Source organism: Cricetulus griseus (genome assembly GCF_003668045.3).
Source record: "Cricetulus griseus strain 17A/GY chromosome 1 unlocalized genomic scaffold, alternate assembly CriGri-PICRH-1.0 chr1_1, whole genome shotgun sequence".
Taxonomy (NCBI): domain Eukaryota; kingdom Metazoa; phylum Chordata; class Mammalia; order Rodentia; family Cricetidae; genus Cricetulus; species Cricetulus griseus.
Genome location: NW_023276807.1, coordinates 95,535,568 through 95,562,533, shown reverse-complemented (window position 1 = coordinate 95,562,533; position 26,966 = coordinate 95,535,568). Strand labels below are relative to the sequence as shown.

Below are 26,966 nucleotides of genomic sequence, written 5' to 3'. Positions count from 1 at the left end.
GCTTCTTTTGGGTATATGCCTAGGAGTGGAATTGCTGGATCTTGTGGTTGACTCATTCCCATTTTCTTGAGGAGTTGCCATACTGATTTCCAAAGTGGCTGTACAAGTTGGCACTCCCACCAGCAGTGGAGGAGTGTTTCTCTTTCTCTGCATCCTCTCCAGCATAAACTGTCATTGGTATTTTTGATTTTAGCTATTCTGACAGGAGTGAGATGGTATCTCAGAGTTGTTTTGATTTGCATTTCCCTGATGGCTAAGGATGTTGAACACTTTCTCATGTGTCTTTCAGCCATTTTAGATTCCTCTATTGAGAATTGTCTATGTAGTTCTGTACCCCACTTTTTAATTGGATTGTTTGGTGTTTTCAAGAATAGCTTCTTGAGTTCTTTGTATATTTTGGAGATCATCCCTCTGTCAGATGTGGGGTTGGTGAATATCTTTTCCCAGTCTGTGGGCTGTTGTTTTGTCTTGATGTCTCCTTTGCCTTACAGAAGCTTCTCAGTTTCAGGAGGTCCCATTTATCAATTGTTGACCTCAGTGTCTGTGCTACTGGTGTTATGTTCAGGAAGCAGTCTCCTGTTCCAATTAATTCAAGGGTATTTCCCACTTTGTTTTTTTTTTTAAAGGTTCAGTGCAGTTGGATTTATGTTGAGATATTTGATCCATTTTGACTTAAGTTTTGTGCAAGGCAATAGGATTGGGTCTAACTGCAGTCTTCTACATGTCTGCAACCAGTTATGCCAGCACCATTTGTTGAAGATGTTCTCTTTGTTCCATCATATAAATTTGGATTGTTTGTCAAAAATCAGGTGTCCATAGGTGTGTGGGGTAATATCAGGGTTTTCAATTCTATTCCATTGGTCTACCAGTCTATTTTTGTACCAATACCAAGCTGTTTTCAGGACTATAGCTCTGTAACAGAGCTTGAAATCAGGGATTGTGATGCCTCCAGAAGTTCCTTTATTGCATAGGGATCTTTTGGATATCCTGGGTCTTTTGTTTCTCCATATAAAGTTGAGAATTGTTCTTTCAAGGTCTGTGAAGAATTGTGTTGCAATTGACCTCAACTCTAACAATGAATTAAAATAACATGCTTGCTACTACAGATAGCACACATACACAGTTTTATAAATATATATATACATACATACAAACTATGTATATGTAATACATATTAGTCATATATATAATTACATATACATATGATATCTAATTACATATAATTTTATTTACACACATGTAATATACATTTATATATTATATGAATATATATTTATATATAAATATACTAATTATATCTATATCTATATCTATATATATTATATAAGGTATGTATAGAAAATTGTATTGAGTTATCTCCTTGTTAGGTTTCCAGAGTTAGTAACTAAATATACAGGGATTCTTTTTTTCCTCCTTTTTTATTTAACTTAGAAACAAGCTTCATTTACATGTCAATCCTAGTTCCCTCCCCTCCTCTCCTGCCCCCCACCAACCTCTATCCCATCCCCTTTCTGCTCACTAGGGAAGGTGAGGCTTTCCATGAGGGATCATAAAATTCTGTCACATCGTTTGAAGCAGGGCCTAGACTATCCCCCATGTGTCTAGGCTGAGAGAGTATTCATCTATGTGGAATGTGTTCCCAAAGTCCATTAATTTACTAGGACAGTATTAATAAATACTGATCCACTACCAGAGGCCCTATAGATTAATCAGACCTCCAAACTGACATCCTCATTCAGGGGTTCTGGAACAGTCCTATGCTGGTTTCCCTGCTATCAGTTTGGGGTCCATGAGTAACCCCTTGTTTAGGTCAGTTGTTTCTGTGGGTTTCTCCAGCCTGGTCTTGACCGTTTTGCTTATCTCTCCTCCATCTCTGCAACTGAGTTCTAGGGTTCAGTTTAGTGTTTAGCTGTGGGTGTCTGCTTCTGCTTCCATCAGCTACAGGATGAAGGATTTAGGATGGCATATAAGGTAGTCATCAATATTATGGGGAAGGGCATTTAAGGTAGCCTCTCCACTATTGCTTAGATTGTTAGTTGGGGTCATCCTTATAGATCTCTGGACATTTCCCTAGTGCCAGATTTTTCTTTAAACCTATAAGGCTCCCTCTATTATGATATCTCTTTTCTTGTTCTCTATTCTTACCCTGACTCAATCTTCCTGCTCCCTCATGTCCTCCTCTCCCCTCCTCTTCTCCTCTTCTCTTTCTCCTAATTCCCTCTCCTCTCCTCCCAGATTCCCAATTAGCTTAGGAGATCTTGTCCATTTCTCCTTCACCAGGGGACCATGTATGTCTCTCTTCTCTCTTTGGGTCCTCCTTGTTTCCTAGCTTCTCTGGTTGTAGGCTGCTACTTCTTTGCTCTATGTCTAAAATCCATATATGAGTGAGTACATTCCATTTTTGTCATTTTGTGACTGGATTACCTCACTCAGGATGGATTCTTCTAGTTCCATGCATTTGCCTGGAATTTCAAGATTCCATTGTTTTTTCCCCTGCTGAGTATAACTCCATTGTGTAAATGTACCATATTTTCTCCATCCATTCTTCAGTTGAGGGGCATCTAGGTTGCTTCCAGATTCTGGATATTACAAATAATGCTGCTATAAACATGGTTGAACATTCAACCTTTGTATTTTGCATGAAAAAAATACCCCATGGTGAGTCATGATGTAAAATGTATTCGTTTTTTTTAATCAGACTACACATTCAAGAAGACATCCTCATTGACAGTCTCATTTCCTATTCCAGAATGAGTAAAGGACACATGTGTCATGAGAATGATTTTGTAATAAACACAGTATTATTGCACACTACAGGATGAAGAAGATCCTATCAGACATAGGTCAGGTGAAGACTGCCTGCTTAAGAGATGAGGATTTATTGCTCTGTTTTTCCATGGTAGAAGGAAAAACTGGACTATGAGTTCTCCCAGGTGTCTTTTGTAAGAATAATGAACCAGTCAGAATACTTCAAAATGTGGTAGGGAAAGGAAGGGAAGGAGGGAAGAGGGGAAGGAAGAGAGTCTAGATGTATTCCTTTATGGGAAGTTGCTCATATGATTGTGGAGCCTGAGAAGTCCTACAATAAGCCATTTGCCATTCATAAAGTGGAGACTCAGGGGTGCCAGTAACATGGTTGAGTTAAAGTCCTCAAATCAGAGCCAGAGAAATGGGTGTTGGGTTTCTCACTTGAAAACCCAGTGGTCAGCTGGGTCTACTTCTGCCTTCTAATTCCAAAATGTTCTCATAGTCCTGTCATGCCCAGGGATAGAAGGGAAAGAGTATGCCAGCTCTGGGAAGGAAAGAATGGGATGGGAGAAGAAAGGGGGAGAGACAAGGAGAGAGGAAGAGGGAAGAAAAGAGGGAGGGAAAAGGGAGGAAAGGAGCAGAAGGAGAGAGAGGAGAGAGGGACAGAAAGAGAGGAAGGTGAATTTGCTTTCTGCCTTTTTGTTTCATCTCGCCCTCAAGCAGGTGGGATGATTCCCTCCTGCTTTAAGTGTGCCTCCCTGAGCCAGGGATTTTCTGGAAACACTCTCACTGACACACTCAGAAGCAACACTTTCCCAATGCCTAACTATTTAATTCATTTATTTATTATTATTTTTCCTTTCTTGTTTTTGTGAATAGAATGTAATCACAGCATTTCTGCATGGAAAAACCCTCCAAAATGCTCATCACTGCGTATTTTCAAACTCATGACCATTTTTAATTATTTTTAATGCAGTCAAATTAATTCTTATTAAACATCACAATCACCCATTTTTATTTATTATATGTAATTATATGTAGAGAGAGAAAAAATATCAAAAAAGAAACAGAGATGGAGAAAGGAAATGTGGAAGGAAGATGTCTTAGAGTTTCTATTGCTGTGAAGAGATACCATGATCATGGCAACTCTTATAAGGAAAACAGTTAATTTAGGTGGCTTACAGTTTCAGAGGTTCAGTCCACTATCATTATAGCAGCGAGCAGATATGGAACTGGTGAAGTAGCTGAGATTCCTATAACCTGCACGTGGCAGGAAATAGTCTAAGGGTCACACTGAGCAAAGCTTCAGCAGACGAGACCTCAAAGCCCCTCCCCACAGTGACACACTTTCTCCAACAAGGCCACACCTTTTGGTAGTGCACCTTCCTTTGGGAACCATTTTCTTTCAAACCACCACAGAAGGACAGGAGAAAGGGAGGATCAAATGATGGGTTAAAAGAAAGAGGCTTTTTCACAGGTATTATGAAGACTTTTGTCAGCCAGTTCTACTTTTGTGTGCAGAGATACAGTGGATCTGGCTTCTGCTGGCAAAGTGGGCATTCTCTTTGGCTACTGTCCACAGCAGGATGCCCTAGATGAACTCCTGACTGGCTGGGAACATCTCCAATACTACTGCAGCCTCCGTGGAATTCCAAAGCAGTGTATTCCAGAGGTAAGCAATCTTGGTATTTTCCAGAGGAAAAGGATTCACTGAAAGATGCTGGTCCATCAGCTATAGCTCCAAAGGTCTTCTCTCACCCCAGGATAAGACAGGAAGTCTTATCACCAGATGAGTTCAAGGAAGTAATTTTCCAACATTAAAATTTGTACTGATATTGTATATTTAAAAAATGTGTCAGTGAGAATTCTATGCAAGGAGATAAGCAAAAATAATACCCTCTGTTACTCTGTATCTCTAAGCTTTTTTTCTTTTTCCTATAAATGTTTGTATATTTCCTAGCCCTAAGTATTTGAGGTCAGGAACAAATACTGCATGTCTGGGCTCAGTGTGCTTGTGTAACTTGGAGTTATTGGAGTGGATAGCTCCCTCGGGAGCAGGCAGAAAGTTTACTGTGAAGAGTGCCTTTCTGGGTGGTCTCAGGAGAAGAAAGGAGCAACTACAACTGCAAGAACTCTAAGGCCTCCCTGCCTGCTGCCTGAGTGATGGAGAGTAGGTGAAAATATGGGCATGGGAGATGTGTCTCTTCTCCTGATACAAGCAGTGGTCATATCAGAGCTAATAGCCTTGACAAACAGCTCAGAGGACATTCAAAGTAGGAATGCATCAGAATGCAAAGCATATTTTATCCTTTGCACACCTCTTTGTAGTATTGGAAGTGCTGCCTAGATTTCTAGTTCTGCAAAAGGAGCAGGATAAAATGGGATGGAGCTTATTGGTGTTATCATCAATCAGAGTCTATAGGCGTTGGGACATCCTAGGATTTACAGTTGACAAAGCTAATAGCCATTGCCCTTACTGGTCCATGACAATTCATTCTCTATGTTGTTTTTGTGATGCTGTAGTCTTTCTTTTCTTCTTTTCCATAACTTATAACTTTTACAAAACCAGAATAGAAGCTCTCCACTTCATTGTTCAGGATCCTTGACCTACCTCCCATCTTAATGAACAAAGCTAACTGACCACTCTGCAGGAGATCTACCAAGTGAAGTTGAACAGCTCTTAGCATCCAGTCCTAATATTTGGCTCTATCTTTAATAGGCATTTTCTCTGTCAGCTCCCTCTTGTTAGTTTTTGATTGAAGAGGTGGATTCTTGGCAGTGGCTATAAACTTGCCCCTTTTGTCTGGGTGAATGCACCTATGAAGTCTCCTTTAATAAGACTTGGTGCTCTCTGTCACCCAGGCAATTGCCTTCTGATAGTCCACTGTCCTTTAGTCTGTGTTTGTAACTCCTCCACTGACAAGTTACTATAATGCTCACCAAATTAGGAACTAGCTTTATTTCCTTCATGAAGCTATAGAGGGTTATGCAGATGGTATCGCTACTTGCTCATTCAGCAATTTCTAATAAATCAGCACATTTTCTGCATATTCCTAAAGGACACAGTGCCTTTCCCAGCCAATTTCCCACTACTGTAAATTGTGTGAGCATTTGAAATATAGAATAAGCATAGGAGTCTAAGGTACTTCTTACAAGATATTAGTGTTAAGTAACACAAAATGATGATCTAGTAAATGTAGTCATGAACCATATCTTAATGTTTAGTACACCATGGATCCTATAATGGCGAGGTTACAAAATTGTCATGAAAAATCCCAATAGCTTGTTGCCACCACAGCCACCTTAACATCGTCATGGCACACCACTTGTGTGACTTTGGTGGTGTTAAGAAACCTCTGCCATCAGCTATATCAATGACTCCTGTACATCATGCTTGACTATTGCTGGTGTATACATTTGCTGCACTATAATGTGTTTTTTTGCTGTGTAGGTTCACTTCTATTTACAAAAATGGGTTACTCTAAGACCATTTGCCCAGGCAACAGCCTCATGCACCTTGTATTTACCATATGTCTTGATTGTACTGAGAGGTCATATCCATGTCCAGTGACTGACATCTACTACATAGGATTGGGAGATTGTTCTCTGAGGTTCACAGCATGATGAAATGTCTGAAGATTCACTTCTCAAATGGATACTGTCCTTAAGTGACACATGACTATCTTTCTGTATGTCTGTCTCACACCCCATTCCAAGCAGTTAAGAAGTGTTTTTCTGATTTTACAACTGGGGAAAATGAAACACAGAGTGATCAGGTAGCAGCCCTTGAGCACAGGCTTTTGATTGACACCAGCCTGACAGTTGCCAATGAATGAGAACAAAATATCTTCCATCACCAATATCTCTAGCTTAGTTCTCCAGTTTTTGGTGCGATCAAGAAAATAGAAACTGTATTCAATGACCATAGGGCTACTCTAGCCTGGAGCTTTTCTCAGTTATTTACTTCCTATTGTCCTCCAGTGAGTTGGGACCAGAAGGGTACTCCTGTTCAAGCTTTGAGCCATGGATACAAAAGAGATATTTTTCCACCTAATATATCAGCCACTCAAATTAGTTTTCTTCTCCAGGCTTCCCTCTTGTCTATGGAAATATAGACAGTCAGCCAATGTGCCCTCTGATTCAAGAAGGCTCCTTGCTGAAAAGTCTTTTCTGCCTTATCCTCACATTCCTTCACCCCTCTTTCTCTCCTGCCCTCAGGCCATGTACTGAGTTCTGCCTATACTCCAGGGTACTCAATCCACCTATTCCAAGTTTGCTGATCTGGTCTATCTATAATCTTGTCATTTACACTTGCAACCCTCAAATGTTTACTTAGGCAAGAAAAGGTTACCCCTTCATTTGACTTGAATTTAGGCTCTGCTGATTGAAAGGCTCGTTTCCAGTTTGGTTGGAACACTGTACAGTGTATGCAGAGGGTGCACTGTAAGCTTGTATTCAGCTTACCAGTTTGGTGAAACATTTAGTATCAAATCAGAGCCAAATAATTCTGGAATGCACTTACAATCTGAGAGGCTGGGGAAAGAGAATTTTCTGATATTTCCTGAGTTAATATATCCAAACAAAATTTCAAATTGCGATGAAACCTGGTGAAATCTGTATTTTGATCTTCTCTGGAATAGGAATAGGTGCCTTACTGGTCCTGCCTTTGTAAATACCTCCACATTACTCTCAGAATACATCTTTTTAAAAATGATTTATTTGTTTTATTTTATATGTATGAATGCTTTGTCTGCATGTATGAATTTATGCCAGGACAGGGCATTGGTTCTCACCATAGATGGCTGTGAGCCATCATGTAGTTGCTAGGAATTGAACTCAGGACCTCTGTGAGAGCAGTCAGTGCTCTTAACCCATTGAGACATCTCTCCAGCCCCATTACTTGCTTGGTTCCTTCCTTCCTTTCTTCCTTTTTTCTTTCCTTGCCTTCCTCCCTCCCTCCTTCCTTCTCTCCCTCCCTTCTTCCTGCCTTAATTCCTTTTTTCTTACTTCCTTTCTTTTTTTAAAAAAAGATTTTTTTTATTTTATGTATGAATGTTCTATCTGCATGTACAAATTTATACCAGAAGGAGACATCAGATCCGAGTATAGATGGTTGTGAACCACCATGTGGTTGCTAGGAATTGAACTCAGGACCTCTGTATGAGTAGTTTGCACTCTTAAATACTGAACTATCTTTCCACTCCTAAGAATACTTCTTAGTATTGCTTTTAGCATCATCTCTGTAGATATTGCTTACATCTTAAATTTCTTTTTCCCATGCATTGTGGGTTTTGAAAAGAGCTAAGTTTTGAGTGAAGAAGAATTGACTAGGAGGAATTGGCAGAGGGAAGGTCATGTGATGGCCTTTCCCTTGGAAATCCTTGGCTTATTTTTCCTACTCAGTGTCTCATTTTAATCTTAAATTTCACAGAACAGTTTTGATATGCTAATCACACTTGCATATGGGCAGTTTTGGGCTCAGGAATCCGTTGAGTGTGTATGCTTTTCTGAACAATCTATTTTGGCTATAGGATACTTTCCAAAGTTCTACTGGGCCGAATGTGTTGCAGCCTGGGCCATAAAAATAATGAATTCCAGTCTTCTGCTTTATATGTGACATACTTTCTAGAGCTTTCTAAGAGGAAAGCATGTGTAATATCATGTAACTTATGACATTTTGTTATTCTGGGACAATAACAGTGAGAGTTTTGTGGCTAATGACATTTTGGGGTCTAGGTAGCATTTTGCCAGCCTTGATTTCTAGGTCATTACATTTGCCATTATTTTGATAGTGGCACAGAGTACAGAAAAGATGGCAGCAGAATGCTTCCTATTAGATCATTTTCTGTTATTTTCTGAAAGTGACATTCACAGAGCATTAGATCAGACATTTGTTCCTACACGTTCTGGAATTTTCCCTATGATTAACTGCTCTGGGATTTGTAGACTGCACTATTTAACCTTTTGTGAAATTAGGAAAATATGACAAACATTCTCTGGTTTCATAAAAATAACCAACAGCAGTTGGCAAATTTATTAAGAATGTATTTACTCTAAGGCTTGTTGCTATAAAACCAGGGCTTTTCATCATTGTTTTGCTTTGTTTTCCCCTTTATTAGCCTCTTTTCATTCCGCTGCTGAGTAAAATACAGTATATCACAATAAAGATTTGTAATGCAATACATTTTGCATCTTTTCATAATTCTAAAACAATAACCCAAATTTTTCACTTTTCCTATTTCTGTTTGGTGTGTTAGTCACACAGCTCTTTGGGTCTGTATTTTTCAAAATCCATAGACTATCTGTGTGGCCACAGTTCTGCTGGCACTGAAGCAAAGGCTTCTCATAAGCATCCAGCTTCCTCTCTCCATCTTCTGTATGAACATTACCCAGGACTAGGCTTACACTTCAGCTTTGTGATTCCATGGCCACCATGGGTTGTTGCTAAGCTACTGCAAGACCCCAATTACTTATTTGTGTTTGTTTGCTAATCCTGGATAAAATATTTTGAAGTTTCTATTTGCTTAAAAAGCCTTTTATTCAATTTATTTTAATTGACATAATTGGAATTAATGAATACAGGGGAAGGGAAGTTTTCTGTGAGACAGTCTGAAGAAAGTGGCTTGAATATTTTCATTGAGAACAAAGGATTGACCTTGATATGGCTTTCTTAAAATGGTGGGAGACTGAAGATTTAATCTATATCTGACTCTTGGGCCTTGACTTCTCTTCCCTTGATTCACACTGTCTGAGCATGGGCCAGCACTTGTGTCTTTTAGCTCATTTTCTGAATTACTTTGAAGCCACGCAAATACAAACTGAATAATTTAAGTTAAAGATATTCTCATCCAAAATTTTTTGAGGTTTATGACATATCATGATCATCATATTATTATAATCCTGTTTTATATGTTTATAAAGATATATACATTAACTTAATAATGTTTTATTTAGTGCCTTAAAATACACAATTACCAACTCTCATAATCCTATATAATTTGTCCTTTTAAATAACTAAGTTATGTTTTTCACTAGTTTAGTTATGTGACTGTATCTGAAAAACAAAACTGCATTTATATCTGCATTAATACCTTAATTAATGTATATTCTTATTTACAAAGAATTATATGAAGTGTGTGTTTTTAAGAATTATGTAGACAGTTGTAAAAAACAAACAAAATGCCTAGCTTGGGTCCCACAAAGAGACAGAACTGTAAACCACATCTCCAGAGAAGCTAGCAAACAAGGAGAACCCTAAGAGAAACATACATGGTACCCCAGAGAAGGGGTAAGGAACAAGATCTCCTGAGTTAATTGGGAACATGAGAGAAGGGGAGAGGGAGTTAGGAGAAAGAGAAGGGGAGAAGAGGAGGGTAGAGGAGGACATGAGAGATCAGGAGGATTGAATCAGGGGAAGAATAGAGGAAAGCAAGAAAAGAGATAACCATAATAGAGGGAGCCATTATAGGTTTAAAGAGAAATCTGGCACTAGAGAAATGTCCAGAGATCTACAAGGATGACCCCAACTAACAATCTAAGCAATAGTGAAGAGGCTACCTTAAATGCCCTTCCCCAATAATGAGACCAATGACTACCTTCTATGCCATCCTAGAGCTTTTCTCCATTAGCTGATGGAAGCAGAAGCAGAAATCCACAGCTAAACACTGAGCTGAACTCCTGGAATCCAGTTGCAGAGATGGAGGAGTGATGAGCAAAGGGGTCAAGACCAGGCTGGAGAAACCCACAGAAATAGCAGTCTTGAACAAGGGTGGAACTCGTAGACCCCAGTCAGACAGCTGGTGAACCTGGTCCCCCTGAAAGTGGGTGTCAGTTAGGAGGCCTGGGCAGGCTATGGGGCCTCTGGTAGTGGATCAGTATTTATTCCTAGTATACAAATGGACTCTGGGAACCCATTCCACATAGAGGTATACTCTCTCAGCCTTAGACACATGGGTGACTTCCTAGACCCTGCTCCAAATGATGTGACCGACTTTAAAGATCCCCCATGGAAGGCCTCACTCGCCCTGGGGAGCAAAAAAAGGGATGGGTTAAGGGGCTCAGTGGGGTCCAGGGGAGGAGAGGAGGGAGAGGGAACTGGTATTGACATGTCAAACAAGTCTGTTTCAAATTTAAATAAAAAAACAAACAAACAAAAGAAGTATTTTAGGGCAAATTCTGCTGGGGAAGTTCAAACTACATGTAATCTTAGGGACTCAGTTGATGCACATCAGGGAGGATGGGGATTGAATTAAAATTTAAGGGTAAGTGGGCTACCAGGATGTGTGGTAAGTCACAGAGTGCAATGGTGCAGACAAGAGAGGCTGTGAGCCTGAGCATGAGGGCTCCAAAGGTAACTGGTGGCTGAGGATGTGTGTAGATTCTGCTGAATGAAGTCACACTCTTATGGAGTGATCATATATTTCCCTGCAGATATGAAGAAGATACTGGTCCCATCTTTCCTCAGCCTGGATACTGAATAAACCAAACTCTAAAAGTATAGATGCTATCAATGGCCTATTTCCCTCATTCGTTGTCATTTCCCTTGAGGGTCTGGTACCTTGTTTTCTTGATTTTTTTTCTATCCAGCACTTTCTCAGCCTTCTTTGGGGCCCCCTTTATTCTACTCATCTGAATGTGGATCTTCTTCTTGGCTCAGCATTGATTCAGAGTCCTTTGGTGTCGGGATCTGTCCTTTGATGTCCGGTCATGCCAAGTGTCCACAGACATGGGGCCCTCCTTCTCTTGTTATTTCCTTGTTGTTCCCTTTCTCATAAAGAGAAATGGGATGGAGAAGTCCTTTGTCCCTGTGTCAGAGGAACACAGGCATAGTGGGAGGAGGAGGCAGGAGGCAGGAGGCAGGAGGCAGGAGGCAGGAGGCAGGAGGCAGGAGGCAGGAGGCAGGAGGCAGGAGGCAGGAGGCAGGAGGCAGGAGGCAGGAGGCAGGAGCAGGAGGCAGGAGGCAGGAGGCAGAGGCAGGAGGCAGGAGAGGCAGGAGGCAGGAGGCAGGAGAGGCAGGAGGAGGCAACCCAGCTCACCTGGGCATCATGGAGAAAGGTTCATGGACAGATTTTCTCTTTCAGGTGGCTGCAGACCTGGTAAAGCGCCTTCATCTTGAACCTCACGTGGACAAACCTGTGGCCGTATATAGTGGGGGCACCAGAAGGAAGCTCTCCACTGCCCTGGCCCTGGTGGGGAAGCCTGACATTCTTTTATTGGTAAGTGTTTGAAATATCAGGCTTGTGTTAATGATGTTGTAAATGTAAACGTGCTGAAATTATTTCAATTTTCTGAGCTCCCAGAACTTCAGGACTTGAGAAACCAACTGCATGAATTAATAGAGGCTGCCCTAAGTAAATATTCTCCAACATATTGGAAGATGCCAGTGGTATTTTACAAAAACCAGTCATTTTTATGGTAGAGTCACATAAAAAATGTTAACATTAAATGAATGTTGAAATAATAATATTCACCTTTTATCTGAAAACATATGTGTTTTTCTTTTACATTTATTTAGTTAGTTTTTGTTTATTTTTGAGATTATAATAAAATTAGAACATTTCTACTTTCCCTTTCCTCCTTCCAAATCCTCCCATATACCTCTCCTTTCAAATCCATGGTCTCTTTTTTCATTAATTGTTATTGCACACATGTATGTATATTCATATGCATACAGATTTTTAAATATAACTTGATAAATCTTTGTAATCCTATTTGTATGATGTATGTTTTCAGGGATGATCACTTGGTATTGGATAACTAATTGGTATGCTCTTCCCTGATGAAGACTATTTCCTCTGACAAACTGCTTTGAAGTCTTAGTTTGCTTATGGGTTTATATTTATTGTAGCTGTAGTTACATAGGCCCATGGTAAATCATGAGGATAGGCATCAGAATTTGCTGTGTTTAATTTAGCATCGACAACTAATCACTGAACTGAACTGGAATCCAGATGTAGAGAAGGACGAGTGAAGAGCAAAGGGGTCCAGACCAGGCTGGTGAAACCCACAGAAACAGCTGACCTGAACATGGGGAGCACTTGCTCCCCAGACTGATATCTGGGAAACCAGCATGGGACTGATCCAGACCCCAGGAACATTGGTTTCAGTGAGGAAACGTCGGAAATCTATGGGACCTCCTGTAGTAGTTTAGTACTTATCCCTAGCATAGGTGTGGACTTTGGAAGCCCATTCCATATAGGGGAATACTCTCTGAGCCAAGACACACGGGGGTGGGCCAAAGGATATGATAGACTTTGATGACACCCTGTGGAAGGCCTGACCACCCAGGGGGAGCAGAAAGGATATGTGATAGGTACGGTTTTAGTTGGGGGCTGGTAGGGGAGGATGTCATGTAAAACAATCTTGTTTCTAATTCAAATAAAAAAATCTGCAAAAAATTAGCATCTCCCCAAATCCATGTGCTAACAGCTTCTTTTATAGCTCTTAATGATATGAGAGTATTAGAATGTCTAAGAGAGTGGTTTGCAACCTTCCTAACGCTGCATGCAACTCTTTAATACAGTTCTTCAAATTGTGGTGACCCCCCCAACATAAAATTATTTTGTTGTTACTTAATAACTAATTTTGCCACTGTTCTGAATCATAATGTAATAGATGCAGTGTATCTGATAAGAGACCTCTGTTGCAGTGGAGACCCACACGTTGAAAACCACTGTTCTAACAGATCTTAGCAGCACAGCTTTAGGACATTGTCGGAGTGTTCTAATTGGGCAGGAAGACTCTAGCTCATTCCTCTTTCTCTTTCAATTCCTGGCCATGAAAGAGAGAGCTCAAACACTCTTCTCTGCTGTGATGTACTGCCTTGTCTTCATAGAAAAGCAGCAGAGTCAACCCTGGGTTGAACCTCTAAAATTAAATCAGGTAAAGCAGTCCTTCTTTATAAGTTGGTTGTCTTGGTTATTTGTTATACTAATGGAAAGCTGTCTGGCAGCATGGATACAGAGGAAGGCAGGAGTTCTAGCAAGGGATAGAGCAGGAGCATGGCCTTGAGTAAAGGGAGTCTGTCACCTTTCTGGGAATAGCCATTTTAGGTTACCTTATCTGGGGGGGGGGGATTGGTTATCAATAAACAGGGACAATTGCTGTGTATTTAAAAACTGTTCTAACTGTGCACATGCATTTAAACAAGTGAAGAACATTCTTCCTCTACCGTTGATAGGAATTTAAACACCACAGTCGAACCAAAGTTTCACCTTGGAAGACAGTCCCAGGTGTAACGATAACTCTTTCCGCCAGTGGCCTGGGTTCCCCCAAATAACACACAGAGACTTAATATTAGTTACAATGCTGCTGGATAATGACTAGGATTTCTTACTTGCTAGCTCAGTCTTAATTATCAACCATAACTACTAATCTATATAATTTTATAAGGACTTATCTTACTGAGGACACCAGCCTTATGCATCCTCTCTTCCTGTGATCACATAGTGACTCTTCTCTACTACATTTCCCAGAATCCTCCATTTCTCTCTTATTTTATTTTATTAGTTCAAATTAGGAACAAGCTTGCTTCAGATGTCAATCCCTTCTCCCTCTCCCTTCCCTCCCCCCAACATCCCACCTACACCCTCCACTCCCTAGGTAGGGTAAGGTCCTCAAAAGGGGATCCCCAAAGTCTACCACATCATCCTGGGCCAGGCCTAGGCCCTTCCCCATGTGTCCAGGTCAAGAGAGCATCTCTTCACATGGGATGGGCTCTCAAAATCCCTTCTTTTTTTAAGACCTTACATATTAAATACAGCACGTTACCCCTGTACAAATGGAAAAAAATTAAGTTCAACATTTCTAGGCCAATATGGGTGTTAATTTTTGTACAATGCCAACTCAACATGGTAAAATGGGATACTTTTTTCCAAAGTAGACAGCACAGCTAAAGTTTCTAAAAATTCAAATTATATATGTATATATATATATATATATATATATATATGACCAATAATGACAGTATGTTATGCATCATTAGCAGCAACAGATTTTCCAGGTTCTGCAGTCATTTGAACAAAGTTGTAGAGACATCCAGCACTCTCCATTTAAACAAAAATGTAAAAAACAAAATCCCAGAAAAACAGCACAGTTCTGTTACTCTTGTGATACCTGGCACCATTTTTTAAATTTAGCTTCTCAATCATCATTTGGAAGGAAACCATTCTGAGCAACATCAGTAAAAACAGCTCTGATAAGGCAGAGTCACAACTATGTATCAAAAAGCGGGTCCACATATGTGTGAGTACATAACATGTTTGTCTTTTTGTGATTGGGTTACCATACTCAGAATGGTTTCCTCAAGTTCCATCCATTTTCCTGCAAATTTCAAGATACCATTGTTTTTTTTTTCTGCTGAGTAGTACTCCATTGTGTAAATGTACCACATTTTCTGTATCCATTCTTCAGTTGAGGGGCATCTAGGCTGCTTCCAGTTTCTGACTATTACAAATAATGCTGCTATGAACATGGTTGAACAGATGTCCTTGTTATAAGAATGTGCTTCTTTTGGGTATATGCCTAGGAGTGGAATTGCTGGATCTTGTGGTTGACTCATTCCCATTTTCTTGAGGAGTCGCCATACTGATTTCCAAAGTGGCTGTACAAGTTGACACTCCCACCAGCAGTGGAGGAGTGTTTCTCTTTCTCTGCATCCTCTCCAGCATAAACTGTCATTGGTATTTTTGATTTTAGCCATTCTGACAGGAGTAAGATGGTATCTCAGAGTTGTTTTGATTTGCATTTCCCTGATGGCTAAGGATGTTGAACACTTTCTTATGAGTCTTTCAGCCATTTTAGATTCCTCTATTGAGAATTGTCTATGTAGTTCTGTACCCCACTTTTTAATTGGATTTTTTGGTGTTTTCAAGAATAGCTTCTTGTGTTCTTTGTATATTTTGGAGATCATCCCTCTGTCAGATGTGGGGTTGGTGAATATCTTTTCCCAGTCTGTGGGCTGTTGTTTTGTCTTGATGTCTCCTTTGCCTTACAGAAGCTTCTCAGTTTCAGGAGGTCCCATTTATCAATTGTTGACCTCAGTGTCTGTGCTACTGGTGTTATGTTTAGGAAGCGGTCTCCTGTACCAATTAATTCAAGGGTATTTTCTACTTTATCTTCTAGCAGGTTCAGTGTGGCTGGGTTTATGTTGAGGTCTTTGACCCATTTTGACTTAAGTTTTGTGCAGGGCGAAAGTCTTGGGTCTATCTGTAGTCTTCTACATGTTTGCATCCACTTATGCCAGTACCATTTGTTGAAGATATTCTCTTCGTTCCAGCGTATATATTTGGATTGTTTGTCAAAAATCAGGTGTTCATAGGTGTGTGGGTTAATTTCAGGGTTTTCAACTCTATTCCATTGGTCTATTCCACCTGTCTATTTTTCTGCCAATACCAAGTTGTTTTCAGGACTATAGCTCTGTAATAGAGCTTAAAGTTAGGGATGGTGCCTCCATTTCTCTTAGTCCTACCTATCTTGCTTCCCTATTGGCCAACAGTGTTTTATTCGTTAACCAATAAGAGAGACATATATACAGAAGGACTTCCCCCATCACCCAAGTGCATTCAAAATATAGGAAATAAAAATGATCTTATTATGTTGTTTATACATGAAAACATTTCCCCTGGGAAAACTAATGGAGACCCAGAAGAATTGTGTTAGAAAAATGATTTTGTCATCTTCTGGTTGGATCTTAGAAACTCTGTTTGCTCTTCGTTTTTGACTAACTGGTTCAGTATCAGTGCTATTTATGTATTATAATGGAATCTATCTATCTATCTATCTATCTATCTATCTATCTATCTACCTACCTGCCTATGATCTTATAATCACTTATCCCATTCTGTTATGACACTATCCTGTCAAGATGAGGCAGGCTGTGTTGAGAGGCCACTGGCATTAACCCCTTCCTTCTGAATGTTCTTACTCTCATTGTGTGTTTCCTCATTGCACTGAAAAGATCTCTACTCTGGAGACATTTCCTTGGCTCATTGTATACCCAAGGTTTTCTTCTTTCACATACCCTCACTTACACTAGCCCTGAGTGCCTAGAACTCTGGCACAGTAACCAAATAACCAAGTATCAATGTGCTATTATAGTTCTTCAGTGTGTCCTTGAACATGTGTGCCTATTGTCTCCTTGTTTGAAAGCAGTACACTTAATTGTGTCTGTCTCATGGAGATGTTGAAGGCAGTAAATTAAATAATCCATATTAAGTTTGTCATCCAGTGCTTGGGGAGTTACTGGGATGGTGGTACTCAAATCATCAGATTAAAGCAATGCATTTGACATTCTCCACAGAGACAAGAAGAAGTGGGCAGGAACCAGGAAGGTTTAAAATCACCCACTCAACCTTCTGCCCTAGCAAAACCTGATCCCACTTCTTATTTTCTTACTTTTTAATCAGTACACATACACCATTCGATCTTCAGAAAAGGCCAAGTGTTTGTTTTCCTGTTCAGTGTTCCTCCCCCATTCCCTATATGCTTTCCTCTTTGGAAAAGCTGATGGCTAGAAGCTCTTAAGAGATATATGTTTAGTGTTCCCTGACTGCAAAAAGCACAGACATGCATCACACAGCTGGGCAAGACTTCCTTTCAAAGTGACTCAGATAACAAGTATTTGGGAGTTTATTGAAGAGGAGAGCTTCAGGTTTCAAGAAACTTCAATTTATTTGCTCTTTTTCAATAAATGATGTCCTTTCTACTATCATATATCTTTCTGGTGGAGGCCATTCTGAAAGTTTATGGAAGTAGAAGTTTCATTTTAAAAACATCGTGTTTGCCTTTCCTAACCAGATTGCCAAGGGAAACTAAACTGGTGTGAAAATGTGCACCCTTCTTGCAGTTTTACCGAAGCATCATTGATGAATATGGGCTTAATAAATCTAAAGTATACATGTGTTGTTTTGCTATAAACATACATTTGTAATAATGACCACAGCCAAACTGAATGACCTCACTTAGTGATGGCAGTTGGTGAGGAGGAAATTCTAACCACTCACCACAGAGTTGTTGATTACAGACCCTGTCTGTCTACTTTTCCCACCATCAATCAGGTTGTCACAGGATCAGTCACTCAGAGAACAGAGACACATTGTTCCCTGTTCTATAGTTTGGAAGTCCTAAATCCAGATGCCTACAGGTATAGGTATGTGGTGATAATCCATCCGTTTTCAAGATGGCTCCGACTGACTGTGCCTCCTCTAGAGGAGGGAATGCTGTGTCTTCATGTGGCAGAAGTCACAAATACAAAAACAGATGACCTTTCTATCATCCTCATTTGTAGGCAAACCAATGGCACCCTGAGGGTGGAATCTTCATAACGCAATCATTTCCCAAAGCTATACCTTCAAGTCCAGTTTCACAGGGGACTATGTCTCAACTTGAATTTTGGAGAGCACAAAACATTCTAGCCATAGAAATCCCCAATCCAGAGTTGATTCTGATTGGTTAAGTAACTGAAGTGTTCTGTGCAGTTCCCCATGTTCCATTTCCAGAAACTTTTCTTCTGCTCCTTTTTTTCTGTGACTTTAGAGTTTATGTGCAGGTGTGATTGCCTTTCTCTGTCTCCCCTTGTATCCACCCTCACTGAGTCATTAATTATAATTTAGTCACACACACACACACACACACACACACACACACACACACACACACACAAACCTTATTGAGTCTTTTGTGTTGCTCTTATTTAGGGATGACCACTTGGAATTGGAGGACTTATCAGGACATTTGTGCCTGAAGAAAATTTAATCTCCCTCTCTGAGCAGCAGTCGATTACCTGTAGCTCTTCATTTATGTGTAGGATCTTCTGGAATTTTTCCAGTCCACATTGATATCTAGATTCCTGTATTATACAAGTGTCTTACTGTCCCCCTTCTCTAGAATTTCTCATTTTAATCTATGCATCTGATGTTGGGCATTTCCATACACTGGCCAATGTGAGTGGTGATGCAGCAGATGTGTTAGTGCATGCCTGCATGCTGTCATCTGTCTCATTGTCTTTGGCTGTGTACACACAAGGAGACCTCATGGGTTATATGATCATGTTGTTGCTCCTTCGACTGTCAGTCTGTAATGATTGCTCTAAAGTGCACCCCCCCTAATGCTTTCTTCACTACTTTCCCCTCTTTCTCCCTTTATCCCATGATTGGATAATTTTAAGTAGTCTGTGTTTATGACTCCTTCCTTGGCTGGATCCAGTCTGCAGTAAAAACTCTGTTACACTTATCGTTTTGCTCTCTAAACTTTCTGCTTCAAAACTACCTGATTTTCATCTCCTTTGCAGGCACTGTTTTGTTCATATGTTATTTTCCGCATTCTCTTGACTTTCTTACTTGTAATCACTTGTAGCCCACTGAGCTTTCCAAAGATGACAATCTCCAAATCCTGTCACTCAACTCATACTTCTTCATCACATTGAGGCTGTTACTGTAATGTTGCTGTGTGCATTTGGTGGTGTCATAGTTGCATGAAATCTCACATTGCTGCCTCAGATCCAAAGCAGTCTTCTTATAGGACCGTCTGAATAACTGTTTTTTTTTTTTTTTTTTTTTTTTTTGAGGGATACTTTCAGCAGTCAGGTGAATAATTCAGACCTTTCCTGGCCAGGTCTGTATCCATGTGATAGTAGATATTCATTACTGTCTGTGTTCATCAAATGACCATCACTATGTGTTTTCTTCCTCTCAGGATGAGCCCAGCTCTGGGATGGACCCCTGCTCTAAGCGGTACCTGTGGCAAACAATAACTCAGGAGGTTCAGGATGGCTGTGCTGCAGTGCTAACCTCTCACAGGTGATGTTTCCTCTCTAATTGTCAGTTCCTGAGCAAGGCTGGATAGCAAACCCGGAGACTGGCACAGAAGTACCTTCCTTAGTCTTTAATCCCAGAAGCTCTTTGGGAGACTAAGACAGAGAGGGTCATGTCAGATGGCCAAGGCCTACAGAGGAGCAGAGTTAGAAATGGAGCCTTTCCATGACTTGTGTGTATAGATTCGCTCAACTGTGATGTTCAGGTGAGGGCTGGACTCTGTCTGCCTTTCCTAAGGATCCCCAACTCCTTTCTACCCAGGCTTCCCCATTCCTACCTGTCAATAATCTCAAATGCATGCCCAGCCCACTACTGGATCTCATTACAGAATTAATTTTGTAGTTAGAATTCTGCACCAGAATCCCCCTCTCAGCATAATGAAACACTTATGTGCCATGCAACAATACAAATGTAGATTTCATGAAACCATTACATGGAGAGTGATAGAGTTTGGTTAATGACAACCCTGAAGATGGTATGAAGAACACATTATAAATTTAAGCTTGATTTTTCCTTCCATGTTTAATTAAAATATGCTATGAAAAAGTTGTCAGGAACTGTAAAGATGTGAAATTTGACTTTTATGGGCATTTCATATTAATAGAATTATATAACACATACACATTTTATCTGACCACTTTCATTTAGAGAGTATGCAATGCTTACCCAGGCTATAATAGCACATGTGAGTAATTCCTTCTTTATTTTTGCTGAGTAGTGCATGATTAATACTTAAGAAATAGGGATAGCACTGTGGCTCAGTGGGTAAAGCAATTGCTGTGCATGTCTGGAGTTTCAGATTTAATTGCCCAAACCCACAGCTTAAGGAGAAAAACAACTCCTAAAAGCTGTCTTCTGAATTCCATACACATGCCATAACATGCATGATCCCATAGTCACACACAGATAATATAACACATTCAATATTTCATATACACACACACACACACAGAAATAAGAAATAAACAAACATAAAGAGATTAACTGTGTACCCTCACCCATATGTGTGGACACATTTGTTAACACTTGTCTAGAGTGGGACATTTACTACAGTGAATAAAACATCAGAGACACAGAGCAGCATCATCGGAATCCATACTTACAGTGCCTTTCATCTTGGTGTTGAGCATTCCATGGCTTTGGAGAAACACCCAATCTCAAGATACAGCCTCAGCTTCCTACATTGAATGAAGAGTTCCTCAAGTTCCCCTGTTCACCCTTCCTTCTCCTCACCTTTGGCAATCAGACATTTTACTGCCTGTAGCATTGTGCCTTTTCTAGAGATTGCACATCTGGAATGCCACCCAAGCCTTTCAAGGCTGGCTTTTTCCCTACTTCCCTTGTTTGTAAGCCCATTGCCTCTCAACAGTGAGCAATATTCTATTGTCTGGCTGTGCTGATGTTTATTTATCTGCTCACGCACTGAAAGATGCTTTGATTACTGACAAGTTTGGGTAATTGAAAGCAAAGCTGTTATAAACATCCATGTGCAGGTTTTTATGTGGATGTTTTTTAGACCTTTTGAATAAATGCCAATGAACTTGATTGTTGGACTGTGCAATGAGCTCATGTTTGACTTGCAAAGAATACTTTTTTCTTTTGGTGGCAATACAAATTAAACGTAGAGGCCCCCTCCCACACACTCACTAGGCATGTGCTTTACCACTGAGCTACATTCCCATTCCTCATTTACCCTTTATTTGGAGGCAAAGTCTCAAAGTTGTCCAGGCTGGCCTTCAATTTCCTCCCTAGCTAAGAATGGCCTTAAAATTTTGTTCTCTCCATGTTAGCTTCCCAAGTCACTGTGGTTATAGACCTTTACCACAGGGCCTGCAGTATCATCTTTTCCTTGTTAATTTTTTTTGTGAACTTATATTTCCATTTAATTATTTAGGTAAAAGAAGTTATACACTGAGTCTTGTTAAATCCTGTGTTAAAGTCTCCTGCTGGATATATGATTTCAATTGCTTTCTCTTGGTCTGTCTGTCTTTGGAACTATGAATATTTTTAAGATTTTTATTAAGTCTTACTGTTCTCTGTTTCTATGGTTTGTTCTTAAGAGTTATAGCTAAGAACTTTGGGTCCTCAATTCATGAGAATTTTTGTTCTAAGACAGGTTAATACTGTTACTGTTTAATAATCTTTTCTATACTTAAAGCTATTTTATATATAGTATAATACAAGAGTCTCAACTCATTGTTACACTTGTGGCTATCCAATTGTTCCAGAACTGTTTGGTGGGAGAACCTCTCATTCCCCACCATATTATGGAGGGTATGTTGTGAGAATTCAAATTGGCTTTCTGTGTTGGACAGTTTCCCTCTTCCCCATTGGGATGTGCTCTTGCTCTCAGCACACAGCACTGTCCCCATTACCGGGCTTTTTGTGAGGCTTGGCCAACAAACTATGTCACTTTCCCATTTTTTCTATTACTGAAGCTTTCATTCACTCAAAAATGTTTCCTAGTCTCCCCTGCGACTTCCTCCTGACACATGATTTATTTAGAAATCTTAATTTTCAATGTTTTTTTGAAAATTTTCCTACTTTCTTCATGTTGCTACTTTTAAACTTAACTCTAGAAGGCTTTAAGAAATGTTCTTTTGCAGTTTCTATCATTTCAAATTTATTAGAAGAATTTAAGATACCAATAGCAGGGGACAATAAAAGAATTAGTCTATTTGACCATAAAGCCTTTTTGTTGAAGAGTGGACATGTTAGATGACACTGCATCTGAGTACTGAAAGTAAGTTTTCAGTTATTGCCATATTTTAATTTAATATTTGCCCATTTTTTGTTTTATTTTCTTTGCTGGATATTTATTCCAAGATTGGTTAATTTCTATTGGTCTCTAATTCCTGTGATATTTTTCCTCTCCCATCTAGAAACTGGGTGTAGGTTCCTGTTGAGTTTTTCAGCTCATCTCCTGGCCTGCCCTTAGTGGCCATTGTCAAAGCTAGGCAGAGAGATAGTAGCCCACAGTGGGTCACAGATTACCATATTCTTATCGTGTCAGTGGCTTTTTGGCATCATATTCACAGAGTTAAATGCCTGCATGCCTTTGGTCCATTCCTGGAGTTCTTAAATGGCTGTTTTGATAGTTATGACTTTGAGGACAATGATTTGATAATTTTCTCATTCAGATGTAGCCAGAAGGACCACCCCTGAGTTTTTGTTTTTATTCTGTTTCACTTCCCAAAGGATTTTTTTTTTTGCTGAAACAAGTGAATTTGATACTTATTTGAATATATATTATTGCTGTAGATGTTCACATTGCTCTGGAATTTTAGCAGTTCCATACTGATATACTGAGTCTGCTTGCATCTGTTGCTGGCACAGGCATAGTCCTTGATGTCCAACCATGGGTCCTTAGATGGGTAAAATTGTATAATGATGAAAATTCTTCTTATTTTTCATAATATATGAAATTATTATAAACTGTTCTCTCAAAAAGACCACTTATCATTGATATTTCTCTTTTAAATCCTCCAATTCATTTGCTTTCACATCAATATTCTACATTTGCAAATATGCAGGCTGATTTCTCTCTAGTCATATAATATAGGGATGTGAATGGCTCAGTGTGAATGAAGATGCGGGAGACCTGTATGATTCTGTGATTGTAGTGCAATACTTTTCTCTATGTATGTCTTAACACACAGCATAGTGAGAAAACATGAGGCAGAAAATGGGCCGATAATCATCCATCCTGGGAAGGACTCCTGCTTTTTCCTACACATCCAATCCTGATGCCAAAACTCCAGTCCAAGGCATTTTCCTTTTATTATTTAAATTAGAAACAAGCTTCATTTACAGTCCAAGGCTTTAAATCCTGTCTCACCTCACCACATATCTGTATCATTCAGGATAACCATCCAGGGAAAAGAATCCACTTTTACATTGTTTTTAAGTAGATGACCCTTGGTTGTTTTCACTGTTGACAATCTCAGGCTTTGTGTGTTCTTCTTTCTTTGAAAGATAATCAAATTGAATTCTCCACCCTGAGTTCTGAGCTTAGATTTTGTTGTACCCACATGCTTTTGGGTTTATGTGTTGAACATGTGGTAAGATCCACTTAGACTTGCCACATCACTCACTCTGAAGTTGGAACTCACACAATGATGTAATCATCCATTTGTTCAATGTATGTTTAAGACATTAGTGTGGACACAACTTCATGTTCTTTCCACATCAGCATCATAAACATGGTAAGACATGTTAAATTAAATTTAGTTTATGAAACAGAGGCTAGCCCTTGTGACATTGACCTATTATCACAGTGACTCTGGAGGCTGAAGGATTGAAATTAATTTGCACTGCTTTCATGGGCTACATAGTGAATTCAAAGCCCCCTTGGGTAATTTAGTGACACCCTATTTCAAAATGAAAAGTAAAGAGGGTGCTAGGGTTTCATCTGGTGGTACAGTGCATGTCTAAGTAGACACAAGGCTCTGGATTTAGTTCCCAGTCCTACAGTAATAATAAATGAACAAGCAAAGAAATAGTCATATAAAACATGTGAGGCTGGCTTAGACCGTTCATATTATACATCCCCTAGACCTCACAATAAGCTTCTACAACAAACAGCTTCAATTTATGGCATCTCAGAAAAGACATTTTGTTCTCTCACTTAACCATTTGTATTGCTGACTATGTTCCCTCAGGTCAACCTGTGACATGTGGTTCCAGTCTTGGATGTGCCTCTCTGTCTTCTTAATAAACTTTCTCTTTTGCTTCCCCCACCTTAAATTCCTTCCTATGAGGTAGTCAAGGAGTGAATAGATCTGAGTTGCGGTCTCTACAGGGCAGAGACTTCCTAGACTCCCAGCAGAAATCCTGGGCTACTGGTGTAATAAGTGGTTATATAATTCTTAGTTTGCATTTTCCCGTTCCTAGAAAAGAAATCATGGTCAAATATAATTTTCAAATTTTATGGCAGTTTTACTCCACTGTCTGCATATGAGATGTCCCATTTTGAATTTCTGAGAAAATGTCTAACTAACTGGGTATTTATTGATTTGCCAACTCACTGTTTCATTTGAAATGGAATAGGGGAAAAGACATTTGCTTTTCAACATAGAAGTAGGGATTGAACAGATCCTTGTCTGTCTGTTGCTTTGTTTGCATGGTTTATTTTGTTAATTGTTTAGTAACTATTTAGTTTGCTAAACTGGATTTTTATTTTTACCAATTCTTGGAGAATTTCAGACAGTGGATTGATTATAGTCATCCCCAGCTCCTCCCTTACACCCCTCGCCTTCCTTACCCATTCAATTTGTGTCCATTTGTTTCTTTTTCAATCCATAGAGCCCAACTTATTCCATTTCTATATTGTTTTGGGAGGCTGATCGTCAGCATAGCTGCCTTTCTCAGGGGTCACACCATTAAAGGAAACCTAGCAGCTAGGAGTAGGACTGCATGCCCACCTTTCCCTTTCATGCTAGGATGATTTTGTCTGGCTTGGGTTCACAGATTTTTCTGCATGTTGTCATAATCACTGTGAGTTCATCTGTGCAACTGCCCTCTTGTGCTTGGAAGATGCTGTTTCCTTGCATCCATCCACAGCCTCTGGCTCCCACCATCTTCCCCATCTTCCACAATGATCATTGAACCTTGGGAGAAAGAATGTGACATAAACATGTCATTTAAGGATAGATATTCTGCAGTCTCTTTAAAATGCTATCACTGTGATCTGATACTTTTGTTAGAAGTCTGGAATTTTGATTGTCAAGTATATCCAACATCTTCTCAAGCGTTTCTTTCACTACTGTTACATTTGGAAAATACATTCCATGCTCAAATCACTTCTGTACTTGTCCTACCTATAGTATGTTCGGGGCTCTTTTGTTCTAATGCCATTTCTCTGGCATGAAGTCAGTGTGTTTCCTCTTTGTAATTCAGCATTGTAAAAACCTCTTCTACTACTGCCTTTTCCTCACAACTTTTTCTACAATTTCCTTCTTCTAATTTTAAATTGAAATTTTCAGCATTTTCGTGGGGGTGATTGCATTTTGTTTTGCATTTTATTCCATCTATATTTTAATTTATAAATCATAGTTATAATAATTATGAATTGTAGATCTTTACAATTTGATACTGAATATTAAAATCATCTTACAATTTAAAGTATAGTTATAATGTAAAAGTTTATCTCTAGTATTTTATATCATATTTTACATGGTGTAAAATGTAAACCATTTTTAAATTGTTGGGTCTTTGCCTTAATGAAATGTTATTTTTAATTTATATAATTTTTTATTAAAACAGAATTACATCACCTTGCACTTTTACTTTCCTCCCTCCCAACCTCATACAGGTAGTCTCTCTTCATCCCTCTCATGTCACCCCTTGACTCTTAAATTGATAGACTTTTTCCCTTTGATTATTATTGATACATGCATACATATTATGTGTATGTCTGCACAAATATGTAAATGCAACCTAATGAATTCATTTTACTGTTTGTGTGTCTATGGTTTCCAGACTGACCCCTCTGTATTGGACAACCAATAAGGGGACTCATCTTACATTATATTCACTTTCTGATTATAACAGTTTCCTGGTTTTGAAATATTCACTATTTTCCTTGTTTTATTGAATCAAGATTTCATTTTTTTCTTGTCAGTAAAGGTTTGGCATTCCTTTTTTTCCAAGTGTTTCCTCTCATTTACTCCAGTATGATAATCAGCAAAGACATCTATGAAGAGATGTTTTTAGAGCAAAAAAAATATACATTGAAGAAATATAGTTATTTAAAGATCTGAGGAACTAGCCAACAGTTAAATTTAAAGGCCTTACATTGACCTGTGAAAAGTACATCTAAGAAGAGCAAAAATGTACATCCAGTGACACTTGGACAGTATACGGTGTTTCATCACATATATAAGTATTTTCTCTCATTTGAGCTGTAAAAGAGGCTGCATAAGATCACAGAGGCTATGTATGTACAGTGCTGGTTGCCATTTTCACAGCTACATACCACTTCTTTCAACCTCTAGATTCAATAGAATTGTTGAAATGGCATTTATTAATTGTAATTTTACCTGTATTGATTTTGCAAAATTATTTTTAAAAATCTTATTTAACTGTTGTCTTTGCCCCTTCTATTTTTTGGCCTACATTCTTTCTATATTATATTGGATTTTAGAAAGACATTTAATGAAAGGTTTCATTATAATGTGAACATATATTCTCACACAAAACTCTGTCCTCACCTTTGTTTTCCTAAAAATTTTCACTTGTATCTATACAGTCATGCAATAATTTTTGAGACAGACACATTGCTATGAACATAATATTCAGTTAAATCAATTTTACTACGAATAGTACAATTTGATTTCTCTTTATAACAAATAAATTTCAATTTTCTTAATTCTTTAATTAATAGATATTTTTTTCATAGCATCATTT

The 26,966-nt window shown here is 39.1% G+C and overlaps 1 protein-coding gene across 1 annotated transcript in view; it reads left to right on the top strand.

The window, feature by feature from the left end:
• LOC100767606 (ATP-binding cassette sub-family A member 13) overlaps window positions 1–26,966 on the top strand; it is a 406,786-nt gene that overhangs the window by 341,827 nt on the left and 37,993 nt on the right. The window contains exons 57-59 of the mRNA XM_035452975.1: window positions 4,270–4,420; window positions 11,829–11,963; window positions 19,441–19,544. Coding sequence (XP_035308866.1) covers window positions 4,270–4,420; window positions 11,829–11,963; window positions 19,441–19,544 — 390 coding nt within the window. The remainder of the gene's footprint in view (window positions 1–4,269; window positions 4,421–11,828; window positions 11,964–19,440; window positions 19,545–26,966) is intronic.